This window comes from Ceratosolen solmsi, unplaced genomic scaffold (assembly GCF_000503995.2).
Source record: "Ceratosolen solmsi marchali unplaced genomic scaffold, CerSol_1.0 scaffold23, whole genome shotgun sequence".
In the NCBI taxonomy this organism is placed as follows: Eukaryota; Metazoa; Arthropoda; class Insecta; order Hymenoptera; family Agaonidae; genus Ceratosolen; species Ceratosolen solmsi.
The window spans coordinates 1720640-1731614 of NW_011948430.1; the positions used below are offsets into that span (position 1 = coordinate 1720640).

At 26.7% G+C, this 10975-nt stretch overlaps 3 protein-coding genes and 1 long non-coding RNA gene across 4 annotated transcripts; 3 read left to right on the forward strand and 1 right to left on the reverse strand.

Annotated features, from left to right (window-relative positions):
- The first annotated feature begins 1352 nt into the window (after positions 1–1352).
- On the forward strand, positions 1353–1638 carry LOC105363947 (uncharacterized). Its single transcript, XR_912936.1, has 2 exons — positions 1353–1459; positions 1530–1638. It is a non-coding gene; the product is annotated as an uncharacterized LOC105363947 (long non-coding RNA).
- A 75-nt stretch (positions 1639–1713) lies between these two features.
- Positions 1714–2861, forward strand: TBCC (Tubulin-binding cofactor C). The gene has a single exon (XM_011501770.1). The coding sequence runs from the start codon at positions 1724–1726 to the stop codon at positions 2753–2755; it is 1032 nt and encodes a 343-aa protein (XP_011500072.1). The 5' UTR covers positions 1714–1723; the 3' UTR covers positions 2756–2861.
- A 3121-nt stretch (positions 2862–5982) lies between these two features.
- Positions 5983–7752, forward strand: LOC105363949 (eukaryotic translation initiation factor 4E homologous protein). Its single transcript, XM_011501771.1, has 5 exons — positions 5983–6105; positions 6335–6410; positions 6488–6730; positions 6804–6956; positions 7217–7752. The coding sequence occupies exons 1-5, from the start codon at positions 6086–6088 to the stop codon at positions 7376–7378; spliced, it is 654 nt and encodes a 217-aa protein (XP_011500073.1). The 5' UTR covers positions 5983–6085; the 3' UTR covers positions 7379–7752.
- A 128-nt stretch (positions 7753–7880) lies between these two features.
- On the reverse strand, positions 7881–9971 carry LOC105363951 (motile sperm domain-containing protein 1). The gene is made up of 6 exons (XM_011501772.1): positions 9703–9971; positions 9286–9482; positions 9061–9221; positions 8825–8981; positions 8422–8565; positions 7881–8357 (listed from the first exon to the last, which is right to left on the reverse strand). Exons 2-6 carry the CDS (start codon positions 9428–9430, stop codon positions 8326–8328), a joined length of 639 nt encoding a protein of 212 aa, XP_011500074.1. The 5' UTR covers positions 9431–9482; positions 9703–9971; the 3' UTR covers positions 7881–8325.
- Between the last annotated feature and the right edge of the window lie 1004 nt (positions 9972–10975).

Below are 10975 nucleotides of genomic sequence, written 5' to 3' on the forward strand. Positions count from 1 at the left end.
CTGCTCGTTTTTATTACTTAATTAATATAAGATTTTTACCAAATAATTTTGAGAAAATTTTCCATCCAACAGTCACAGAATGAATAAATTTATTTTCAAATTTTAATTATTGAAAATTGCTCATGTATTACTCGTGTCAGATATGGTCATGTCTATGCTTAACAAGCACTTACCATTCCCTATTATTTAAATAACCCAAGCTTTTTCACATATTCTGTAAATTGCTCGATGCATGATAATGATAGGAATGAAATAATTTAAAATCAATATATCCGCTACTTTCCCAGAATATCCATATTGGCATTTTAAGTTTAATACAAACAATTCAATGTCCTTCGCTCTAATGTCGATTCTCGAACCAACGAATATTCAATCTGACTGGATTTACTTCTTTACCAAACCTTTGTGAACTTTTACTAATTACGTGCCTACGACGAATATTATTGGCCTGTATTGACGAATACTCTTATAATAGTTAGTTACTTAGCATTGATGCCGTAATAGGATCCTCCTAGTTTTTCACAAGATATAACATCGAGAAGCATCGAGGTTACTAGGTGACAGTGATTAACTTCGCACCACGAGCAGTCGCGAAAAACTGCATAATTGACGCTGACTGCTGTACAGTTTGTGATTTCCATATTAGGAGATCACGCATATTTCAAACTGATTAATAGATATGCTGGTTAAGAAACCAAAAACTTTGACAAGCTTTTATACAAAGGCTTTTAAGTATTTAATTGTGACGGAAGTGGTATTGTTCGGATGCTCTTATATTTTTTATAAACAATTGGAATATTCGCGGGGTGAGTCATATGTAATGCTATTGTGTGCGAATTTTGTACCTTCGATTATTTGCTTCGAGCTCGGATTTTGAGGTTAACTTTATATTAACATTAACTCTACCATTTTTCCTGCAATAATCGAGTATTAATCGCAATTGGGATTAATGCTCGCCAGTATTTCATATAAATTTGCATATTTAAATTTAAAGTGTAATTTATTTTGGATGTAAATTGTAATTATGCATATACGTACAAAGAATTTTTAGATAAAGTGAATGTAGAAAAAAATATTCCAGCAAACGTGATTATTTTTTTTCGGTGTCATAATTTTGGTAATTTTTCTAGAATATTGACATTTTAATATATATATATATATATATATATATATATATATATATATATATATATATATATATTTTTTTTTTTTTTTCCTTTTAATTTCATTCTAAAAATACTTGTTTTTTTTTTGTATAAAGTATTTGGTTAATTCTGAAAATAAATTAACCTATATTTTTATATCTGAAGAACATATTTAATTTTTATAATTTATATGTTTCAATAGATTTTCGACATTATATAAATAAGAAAGCTCCAGCTATTTTAAAGCAATTTCATACGATTAGAAAAATTGGTAATCCAAGTTATAACATGGATCTTGAAGACCAAAAATTTTGGTATAAACAAAAGCCTTTACGATAAATGTAAATTATTTATGGCATTTTTGCAATATTTCTTCTTCAATAGAACCAAGAATAGTATAGATAGTCTACAACTAGTGAATATTATAGGAATAATTGAAAAAAATATAATTAAAATTGAAAGATAACAATTTCCTAAACAAGACGAATAATAATGTAAGTTTTTGAGTTATTAATAACAATCATTATTTCATAAAATAACCTTCAATAAAAGACATATTTTACAGAAATAAAAATATAATGGAATCTAGTACACCAAGCGAAGAAGGTTTATTAGAGAGAATATGCAGAAGAGACAGAGAGCGTAAGAATATAATTGAAAAGCGCAAAGAGGAAAAGCAACAGCTTATTGTGGAGTCAGAACAATTGAGTTATTTTAAAAATATATTTTATTCGAGGTGTAAAACTATTAAGGACTGGTTAGATAGTACAGAATCTGTTCCAGACTCAAAATTATCAAAAATTTTTGACAATGTACAGAGTGAAATAATAATCTTAAAAACATATTTATTTGATTCAAAAATATTTCTTAAAGCTTACGATCTACGAAGAGCACAAGATACCCTTCAAATTTTAGAAAATGATGCAACTCAGTTGGAAACTAAACTTATACCGAGAAAAAAATTTGGATTTAAGAATCGTAGAGTATTTAATACGTCGGTTCAATCGAGCGATGTAACGGATGACTTGAAAGATTTGAAGATCGCTGAAAGTATTGCAACAAACGGTGTTGGAAAACAGAACAATAAACAAATTTGTAATAGATATGGCGATAACACATGTATGTTATTAGGGAAAGTTGATGAAAAGTTAGTACTGGATGCTGAAAATGTGAATAAAAATGATGTGCTGCTCTCTGACTTAAAAAGATGTACGGTGCGAGTATATGGAACACCAAATACGCTTCACATGGTTAGCCTTGTACAATGTACGGTTTTGATTGGACCAGTGACGACATCTGTTTTAGTGGATAACTGCCATGATTCTCAATTTGCCTTTGCATGCCAGCAACTTAGATTGCATACTTCTACTAATTGTACTATATATTTGCATATAACAAGCAGAGCAATAATAGAGGATTCTACCAAAATCTTTGTCGCTCCTTATAATTGGACGTATGAAGATCAAATGAATCATTTTAAGTTAGCGGGTTTGAATCCCAAGATCAATAACTGGAATTCTATCGACGATTTCAACTGGTTAACAAAGGAAAAGATTTCTCCCAATTGGTCTGTTCTTGAACCCGATAAGAGAGTAAAATCTTGGGATTGATAATACTTATACAATAAATATTATAAATTTTATTGTTTTAATTTCCTCTGAGACTGGCAAATCAAGTTATTCAATTAAAAAATGAATGATGTATGCATTTTCTTTTTACACAATATAAATTTGTTTATTATATGAAAATTAATAAAACTATGCTCATAATTTGTGAACAGCATATAAACTTGGTGAAAGTAAATAACCTAATATTTCAAATAATATTACTATGCTTAACGTAAATCTATTTAATTTCTTTCCAAATTTTGTAAATCTGATTTTACATTAAAAATTAAGTATTATGCTTCTGAAATAAAATATGTAATTAATCTAATTTTTAAAAGGAAATATGTGAAATTCAGTGAAGCGATTTTGAAATTGATTATCTAACAACTTTAACTAAATTTTACAATATAAATGTACATCTCTATTTTCAGATTTATTATTTGAAATTTTATAACTTAAAAATTGATCAATTTTTATTTATCGAAGTTGATATTTATAAATACGTATAAATAGTAGTAAATGATATGTAAAATGTTTTAATTTCTATAAAAGCTTGAAATAAGAAGGGATTTTACACATTTCCAATAACGAATTTTTTTTTTTTTTTTCTTGCATTAAGGTATGTGTTCCATATTAAAAATTATATGAAAATTTAAAAAGGAAAAAAGGGAACTTTTAATTCTTATTGTTTTCCTATTGTATAACAATATTTTATGAACTTACAAAATTATCAAACTTACAAAATTATCTTATGAAATGTTTAATGGTTTACGAATATATTTAATCAGAAATAAAATGATGTCCTATTGATTCGTATAAGATTGATAAAAAATTTCATAATAAAATTTTTGGATAAATATGAACATATTATTTTTAATTAAAGCTCTTACATTAGTGATTTTTAATTAAGAAATATTACGTGTATACTGCTGTATTGTTGGATAAGTGGATTATTAATTCTGAGAAGATAGAGGAATTGTATGCATTATTATTATTTAACACTTAAAACCATAATGTTCAATATTATCAATATTTGCTATCTTTTTTTATTCTTTGTTTATTTTGAAAATTAAGTTTTACGTTTTCTTGCATCTAAATATTTGTAAATTTGTAAATAATAAAATAAAATTGCTGTTACCAATTTATATTGATAATCTGGATTCGTTGGCACAAGTATTGGAAATACGTATTAAATAATTATATTAATTTTTAAAATATCTTATAACACACCATAAAAGTAAGTATGTAATTTTATAAAAGTTCAATAATTAATATATTTCAATAATTCTACTTTTACATTTGTATTTTGATGCATTTAAAAAAATCCAATTACTACAATTCTTCAAAAACGAGCGTAGAAAAAATGATAGAAAAATGTTTATTTTTATAAAACAATTAACTATTTAATTTATGTATTTTTTAAAAACAAAATTATCGTAATTAATTTGTGCAAAAGAAATATATAAATTTCATTGAATCTACATAAAAGTAAAATTAAAATATGTAATTTAGTTTATTATCGATTTCTTAACATTTCCCAAGTTTATTTTTGTACTTTTTATTAATTTCTAAGTAGAGTAATATTTTTATTTAATTTAATTAAGTGTACGAAACTTTTGCAGTACGTAATACATTGGTAATTATCGCTTACGTAAAAGTATAGGTGCTCTCGTAAACGTATGATTTTATTTATAAAATAGATAATGTATAGATGATAGTTAGAATATTTAATATGATTTTTTAAATTTTATTATATAGTTATAAAGATGGATAATTTTTTAATTATGGTTATTAAGAATTTCAATATAAATTTATGTAGAAGAATGGAAAAAGAAAGATTAAATTTTATCTCATCACTTTATAATTCACAACAAATAATCACTTGGAGGTATCATGCGAGGTATGCATGATGTCTTTGTTCCAAATAGTTTTTACAACGATTGCCTATTATAACAATTAATTAATGTTTACATGTGAAGTTGAACTTAAATTTAATGTTACATAATGTTTTGAGTGTGTGCATGCCTACTTAGTCAGTCGACAAATTGACCTGAGCATTAAGTAAAATAAACAGCTTTTAAATATAAATATGCATTGTTCATTTTAATTTTTACATCTACCATGTGTAATATATTATTTATAATTATTGAGGATTTTGTAATCGGATATTTTTATGACATTGATTTTTAAATTATTTTTTTATTTTTTTTTTTTTTGTAATAAATTTGCTGGAATTCAATAACACTTCATTAAGTGTATTTTGAACGAATTTTAGACATTTGAGTTCTAATCAATTGAACTATGACAAAATTTCCATACAAATACACCGTTTGGTCTTATTTATATTATCAGTTTATCTAGAAACATAATTGAACGTTAAAATTCAAGCTATTATCTTGTAAGTGTATGGTACTTTATTGCAAACAAACGTTGGCGAAAAAACAAATATGAGCTTAAGTGCAATCTTTTATATTCTCGACAAATGCAAATATTAACGCTTAATGGAACAATAAATGGATCGGTTAATTCTTTTAGTCCCCTAATTTAATCAAAAAGTCGTATACAGTCTATAATGTTTTTTATGGAAGGCAAAATTCGTTAATGTTAATTGAAAACTCCTTATATTATTTCAACTCTTATGAATTTCTACAATAACAAAAGATAATTTGTTGGATTGAGCAGTGTTTAAATTGGTCTAATAAATTCTTGCCTTTTATGTTAAAGTGCAATTTAGTTCGATAATTAGATGGTCGTGAGCTTAACGCTTTAAAAATTAAAGTAAATAATATATAGGAGTAATGTGCAATGAGCAAGTCGGTATGGAGAATGTAACATTAATTACTCAAAATAAAAATGCAATTATTGTAATTATATTTATAATAATATAATATTGAATATTATATATTATCGTTTGTTTTGCTTTTTTCCTTTTTAAATTAATATTACTTGCCGTATAACCTGCCTTCTGCATATCTCCTATAATAATGTAGAAAAATTTACAATTTAAGTTGCACAGTACAAATTTTGTGAAAAAATTTAATTCTTCTTATGGTAAATTAAGAATTGTAATACATGTACAAACAATGTTTTGGCTTGAAATCTGATTCGGTGCAATTGGACATTATTTAAATAACAATATAAAAAAAGCTGATTTAGCGTATTATATACATATTGTATAGCGCTTAAGCAGCGTAAAAGTAACGTGTGTATTTTATGTGTGCGTGTGTGTATGTGTTGATGTACAGAGAAAAAGACGCGCTTTGCATTTAAAAAGCCTTAATTTTTAAATTATATTTGTAATAATACTTTTACAGCTTTTTTTATCAGTGCAATATGTCTAATAAATTCGATGCGTAAGTATGTGTAGGCTTTCAATAGCATTCGTAGCGTTGCGTATTTTTCTTTGAATTCTTAGGTTAGATTATTAAATACAAGTTTTTAAAATGTATTTCAGGATAATGTTTAAATAAAGCTTTTTAAACGTAAAATATATCTGTTGAATCCAAATAGAGAATTATATATAAGCGAGTGGAAAGTTAGTACTACTTTCAATTGTTTTTAATGTAATTTAATTTTTTTTAGTTTAAAAACAAGTGATGAGAGTGGCGATGAAGAATTTCCACAAAAATATATGCAGAAACTGGCTAAGGAAGTATTGGTAAGAGATAAAATGAGTTCGTGAATTTTTGGTTTTATAAAAGTAGTATTTCTAAGAATTGCCTGATTATCTACAAGGTTGCTCCAGATATTAGTCCAGACGAACACAAATTACAATATGCGTATGCTCTTTGGTACAGCAAGCGAAATCCAGGCAAGCTAGGTGCCTTACTAAGTTATGATCAGAATTTAAAATTAATTGGACGGTTCGCAAGTGTTGAACAATTTTGGGGTCTTTACAGTCATTTATCAAGGCCATCGGAATTAAATACTCACACAGATTTTCATTTATTCAAAATTGGTATAAAACCTATGTGGGAAGTGAGTAATTTTTTAATAATACACATGAAAAATTGATACATTTTTTTTATAAACATAATTATTATTGCTGTAGGATGAAGCTAATCAAAGAGGTGGAAAATGGGTCGTACGTTTACGCAAAGGTTTAGTCTCTCGTTGTTGGGAGAACTTAATTTTAGCAATGTTGGGCGAACAATTTATGGTTGGCGAGGAAATATGTGGTGCTGTTGTTTCAATACGATTCCAAGTTAGTATACAAATTTTATATCCTAATATTTCAAAACAAGAGGAAATGTTTATCTGATTACAATAGTTTCACGATAATATGAAATGATCGAAAAGTAATTGATTTTAATAGCTGCTTCTAAATTAAAAATTATTAATTCAATAACAATTTAATTTATAAACAATTATTGATAACAATAGTACATTACTCTTCCTTGATAAAATGATTGTCTAGATAAATAATTTAAGTCATGCCTATAAAAATAAATAATAATCTTTTAGGAAGATATTATTTGTTTATGGAATAAAACAGCATCCGATCTTTCAACAACTCAGAGAATCAGAGATACTTTACGACGTGTTCTGCATCTTCCTCCCACTGCATTAATGGAGTATAAGACACATAATGACAGCCTTAAAGGTGTTAAAGACCATAAAATTTAAAGACTAAATTACCTAAGGCTAAGATACTGCAAAATGTATACTTCTTAATATCTTTTGTCAGACATTATTATTCTTTCATTTTTTTTAAAAACAATTTAATTCAATTCGTAAAAAATGAGAACTGAAATATTTCTTGAGCGACTAAATATGTACTTACGCTAGTAATGTCAAATGCAAGGGTACAGCGTACCAGAAAGACCAATTTATATGGCGCAAAAGTTATTAATATATTATACTTTATTGGACTTACAACACCAAGAAGAATGTAATCTTATATGTACAGCAATCTCCAAGGCAATGGATTGAACTTTCGACATTTTGTATATAATGCTGTAAATAATGGATATAGAAATAAAATAGGCAATTAATTTGAATTTCCTTTAACACATAAATAATAATTATTTCTTTCGACATAATTTATTCAATAAATAATAACTTATTATTAGACGCAAATGTCAATAAATTAAAAGGAATAGGCTTGATATATTACAACTTCGTTTTATTTGATTGGCTGATTATTTGTACATTTTTTATATGAAATTTTTATAAAATAGTCTTAGATGTACATATAAAGCAATAGTGTACAAATAAAAATAGAACATATTTTATAACTTTTACAGTTATAAAAAAATATTAAAATTTCACTATTCGAACTTGTATAAAAATATTGCTCCTCCTTATTCCAATAGGCCAAACCTTATCGACTAGCATCGAAGATGAGGAACGACAATTATTAGACATTTATAAATTATAAATATTATAAAATATTTAATTTATGATTATACGTCAGTAATAAATATTATTTCATAACACATGGAAAACCATGATTAAGCATATCATTTCATTTGTGTGCGTAGTCTAAGAGACGAGCAAGTATATTTGATGCAAAATACTTTAGACTTAATATTCACATTACCAATATTTCAATCGGTAAAAATGTTTAAATATTATAGCCTTAACACTATAATTGTCACCATACCTATAACAATATTTTTAAATTATTAAAATAATGTTTAAATTCAAAAGCTGTGTTACACCATTACCTAACACAAAGGAGAGAATTAATTTCAAATGGATAGACAAGTGAAGGTAATCTGGTATTCGTAAATTTCGTTCGCCTTCGGTAGGTAACAATAATCCAGCAATGCAGATTATACCTGCTAATAGAGCCACATAATTTGTATCTCCTGTAAAAAGTGTTTTTATATTAGAAAAAAAATGTTAGTATTATATAGTTAGGGCAAGTGGATAATAAAAAAATTAATTATATTTTTTGAGAAAATTTCATAAAATAATTCTTAAATAGATTTTCTTTATTTCTAGTCGGTTAAATTCTTGATTTCTGATAATTTTATAAAAATGAGAAATCGAACCATTTGTTATTTAGTATTAAACTGTTCTGTGATAATCGGTGTTTAGTTATTTAGTAAAGGAACGGTAACTCACTAGTTACAGATTTATTGTGAGTCATTAATGCATAGGACTGCTGATTTTTTCCGGTACTTGGAATCTGTTGAAACAATTCTGGTTCCGGTGTAACTTTTTCTAAGGGCTCGGGGATTCCACTAACGACTTTTGCTTCCACCTCTCTCTTACCTATAATCTACAAAAGTTAATATTTCTTTACGAACGAGTATAAATATCTCATTTTATTATAAAAAATGAACTGGTAATATCATTACTTGTTTATTTGGATATTCTAGCATTTGTATTCTGAATTTGTCAATAGTACAATTCAAAAGCGATAATGCTATATGTCGTACAACAATATCAACGCAAGATCTAGCCTTTATAGTTCCTTCTGGATCTACTACTACGTATTTATTTGGTGCGGTACAAAAAACTAAAATAATAGTACTATTAATAATATACAAAAGAATATAGAAATTAATACAGATTTGTCATACTTTTAAATTTTACTGGAAAATCGTAAGGATTGTATAAAGTTAGAATTTGTTTATGCGTCGACTGATCATCAAGATAAAATGTAATATTCTGTGGGAATACAAATACCGGTAGCTTTCTAGGTGTTACCGATAACTGTGACTGCATTATCTTTGTTAATCTAGCAATTATTTTTTTATTATCATACGTATTTGTATAACTGAAAAATAACAAATATTTAATAATTACTTTAATATTAAAATAAATAAATAAATAAATAAATAATGTTGCGATACAGCGAAAATTTCCAATAATAACGAATAGACAATTAATAGGTAAATTTGTAATATTTTATAAAACAATGTAATTAAGAAAAAAAATTCTACCCTCTCAACAAATATATAATATGTCAAGTATTTTAGCTCAATTTCCTCACTTACCTACTATACTTTACGTAAACATTGCAAGTTTAATATTTAATCGACTTTGTTACTATAACGCAATGCAGGATTGAAGTAATAAACATTGCTTCAATGTATTTATGGATTAATCAATTATACTTGGGCATCACTCCTTAGATGTTAACATATTCTTTCACAAAATTCATTGGCTACGCATTTAAAAGTATAATACGGAAATAATATTATGCGTATTTAATATAACGATGCATCGAAATACGTTTTCGAAGGCAAATTAAAGTAACGCAGTTGCACTTGTTTAGAATTTAGGAATTGGTACTACACTATTCTGTACAAACTACTTCTAAGATTAAATTTTCGTAGTTGGCGTAGCTAAGGAATTGATAATTTAAGCGAAGATTTTCTGTTTTCTTGAACGGGGAACGGAGATAGAAACTTTACTCTCGCGCATTGACAAAACACGGAAACGAACCGAATGTTTTGCTCGCTCCGTTTCGTCACCAATCGTGTCGTCAATCTATGCGTATGAGTAACCTACATGACATACGACTGTCCTTTTTCCCCTTCGCAGCTGTCACACAACAATGTCACATATCTTTGCGTATTTTGTGACATTACTAGAGGGGAATAAAAAAAATCAAATAAAAAAAAAATCCCTCTGTGTCGTTTATTTTCTTTATGTATTTCTCATTCGCTTGGTTTCAATAATTCAAGCGCATGCTCACTGTACATTATACCGACGGCGGTAATTTTAATAAAACAATGTTGAGTGCCTTAATTAGCATTATTAGCATTATTAATAACGAAAGAAGTAATATAAGTAGAAATTGTGTTCATTTGAATACTCGTGGCTAATTATTGTGACAATTGGTCCTTCATGAGCTTAAGTGATAAATATAGTGTACAGTGTAAATAATAACGAACGAATCTTTCTTTGTAAAAAATAAAAAATCGTAATATGAAGTGATATGGAATGTTAGTCCAATAATTGTAGTAAAGAGTGGACAACTTTATGAATCTTAAATATTTTTCATCTTTCCGTCTTACTGATACAATAACGATTATTATTGCGAATTTACCGTAGTCACGTATCGTTAAATTAATCGCAGTGAAATTGATATAATACTAAAAACATTAAGCTTCGCTCGATCCATTTATATATTTCAAGATTCTACGTAATTATGTAATTAAAATGTAATATTTAAAATAAATAATTTTTGTCAAATAAATTATTCGATGCTGTATTGATAATCGAATACAATTTGTCGGGTAAGGAATGTAAATGTAATAAAAA

Excerpts from the sequence above, each read along its gene's own strand:
- TBCC (XM_011501770.1), top strand. The coding sequence starts at position 1,724 with ATGGAATCTAGTACACCAAGCGAAGAAGGTTTATTAGAGAGAATATGC.
- LOC105363949 (XM_011501771.1), top strand. The coding sequence starts at position 6,086 with ATGTCTAATAAATTCGATGC. Across the intron at positions 6,411-6,487 it reads AACTGGCTAAGGAAGTATTG|GTTGCTCCAGATATTAGTCC; the intron begins GTAAGAGATAAA and ends ATTATCTACAAG. Across the intron at positions 6,957-7,216 it reads TTGTTTCAATACGATTCCAA|GAAGATATTATTTGTTTATG; the intron begins GTTAGTATACAA and ends ATAATCTTTTAG.
- LOC105363951 (XM_011501772.1), bottom strand. The coding sequence starts at position 9,430 with ATGCAGTCACAGTTATCGGTAACACCTAGAAAGCTACCGGTATTTGTA. Across the intron at positions 9,222-9,285 it reads TTTTCCAGTAAAATTTAAAA|TTTTTTGTACCGCACCAAAT; the intron begins GTATGACAAATC and ends CTATTATTTTAG. Across the intron at positions 8,358-8,421 it reads AATTCTCTCCTTTGTGTTAG|GTATGGTGACAATTATAGTG; the intron begins GTAATGGTGTAA and ends ATATTGTTATAG.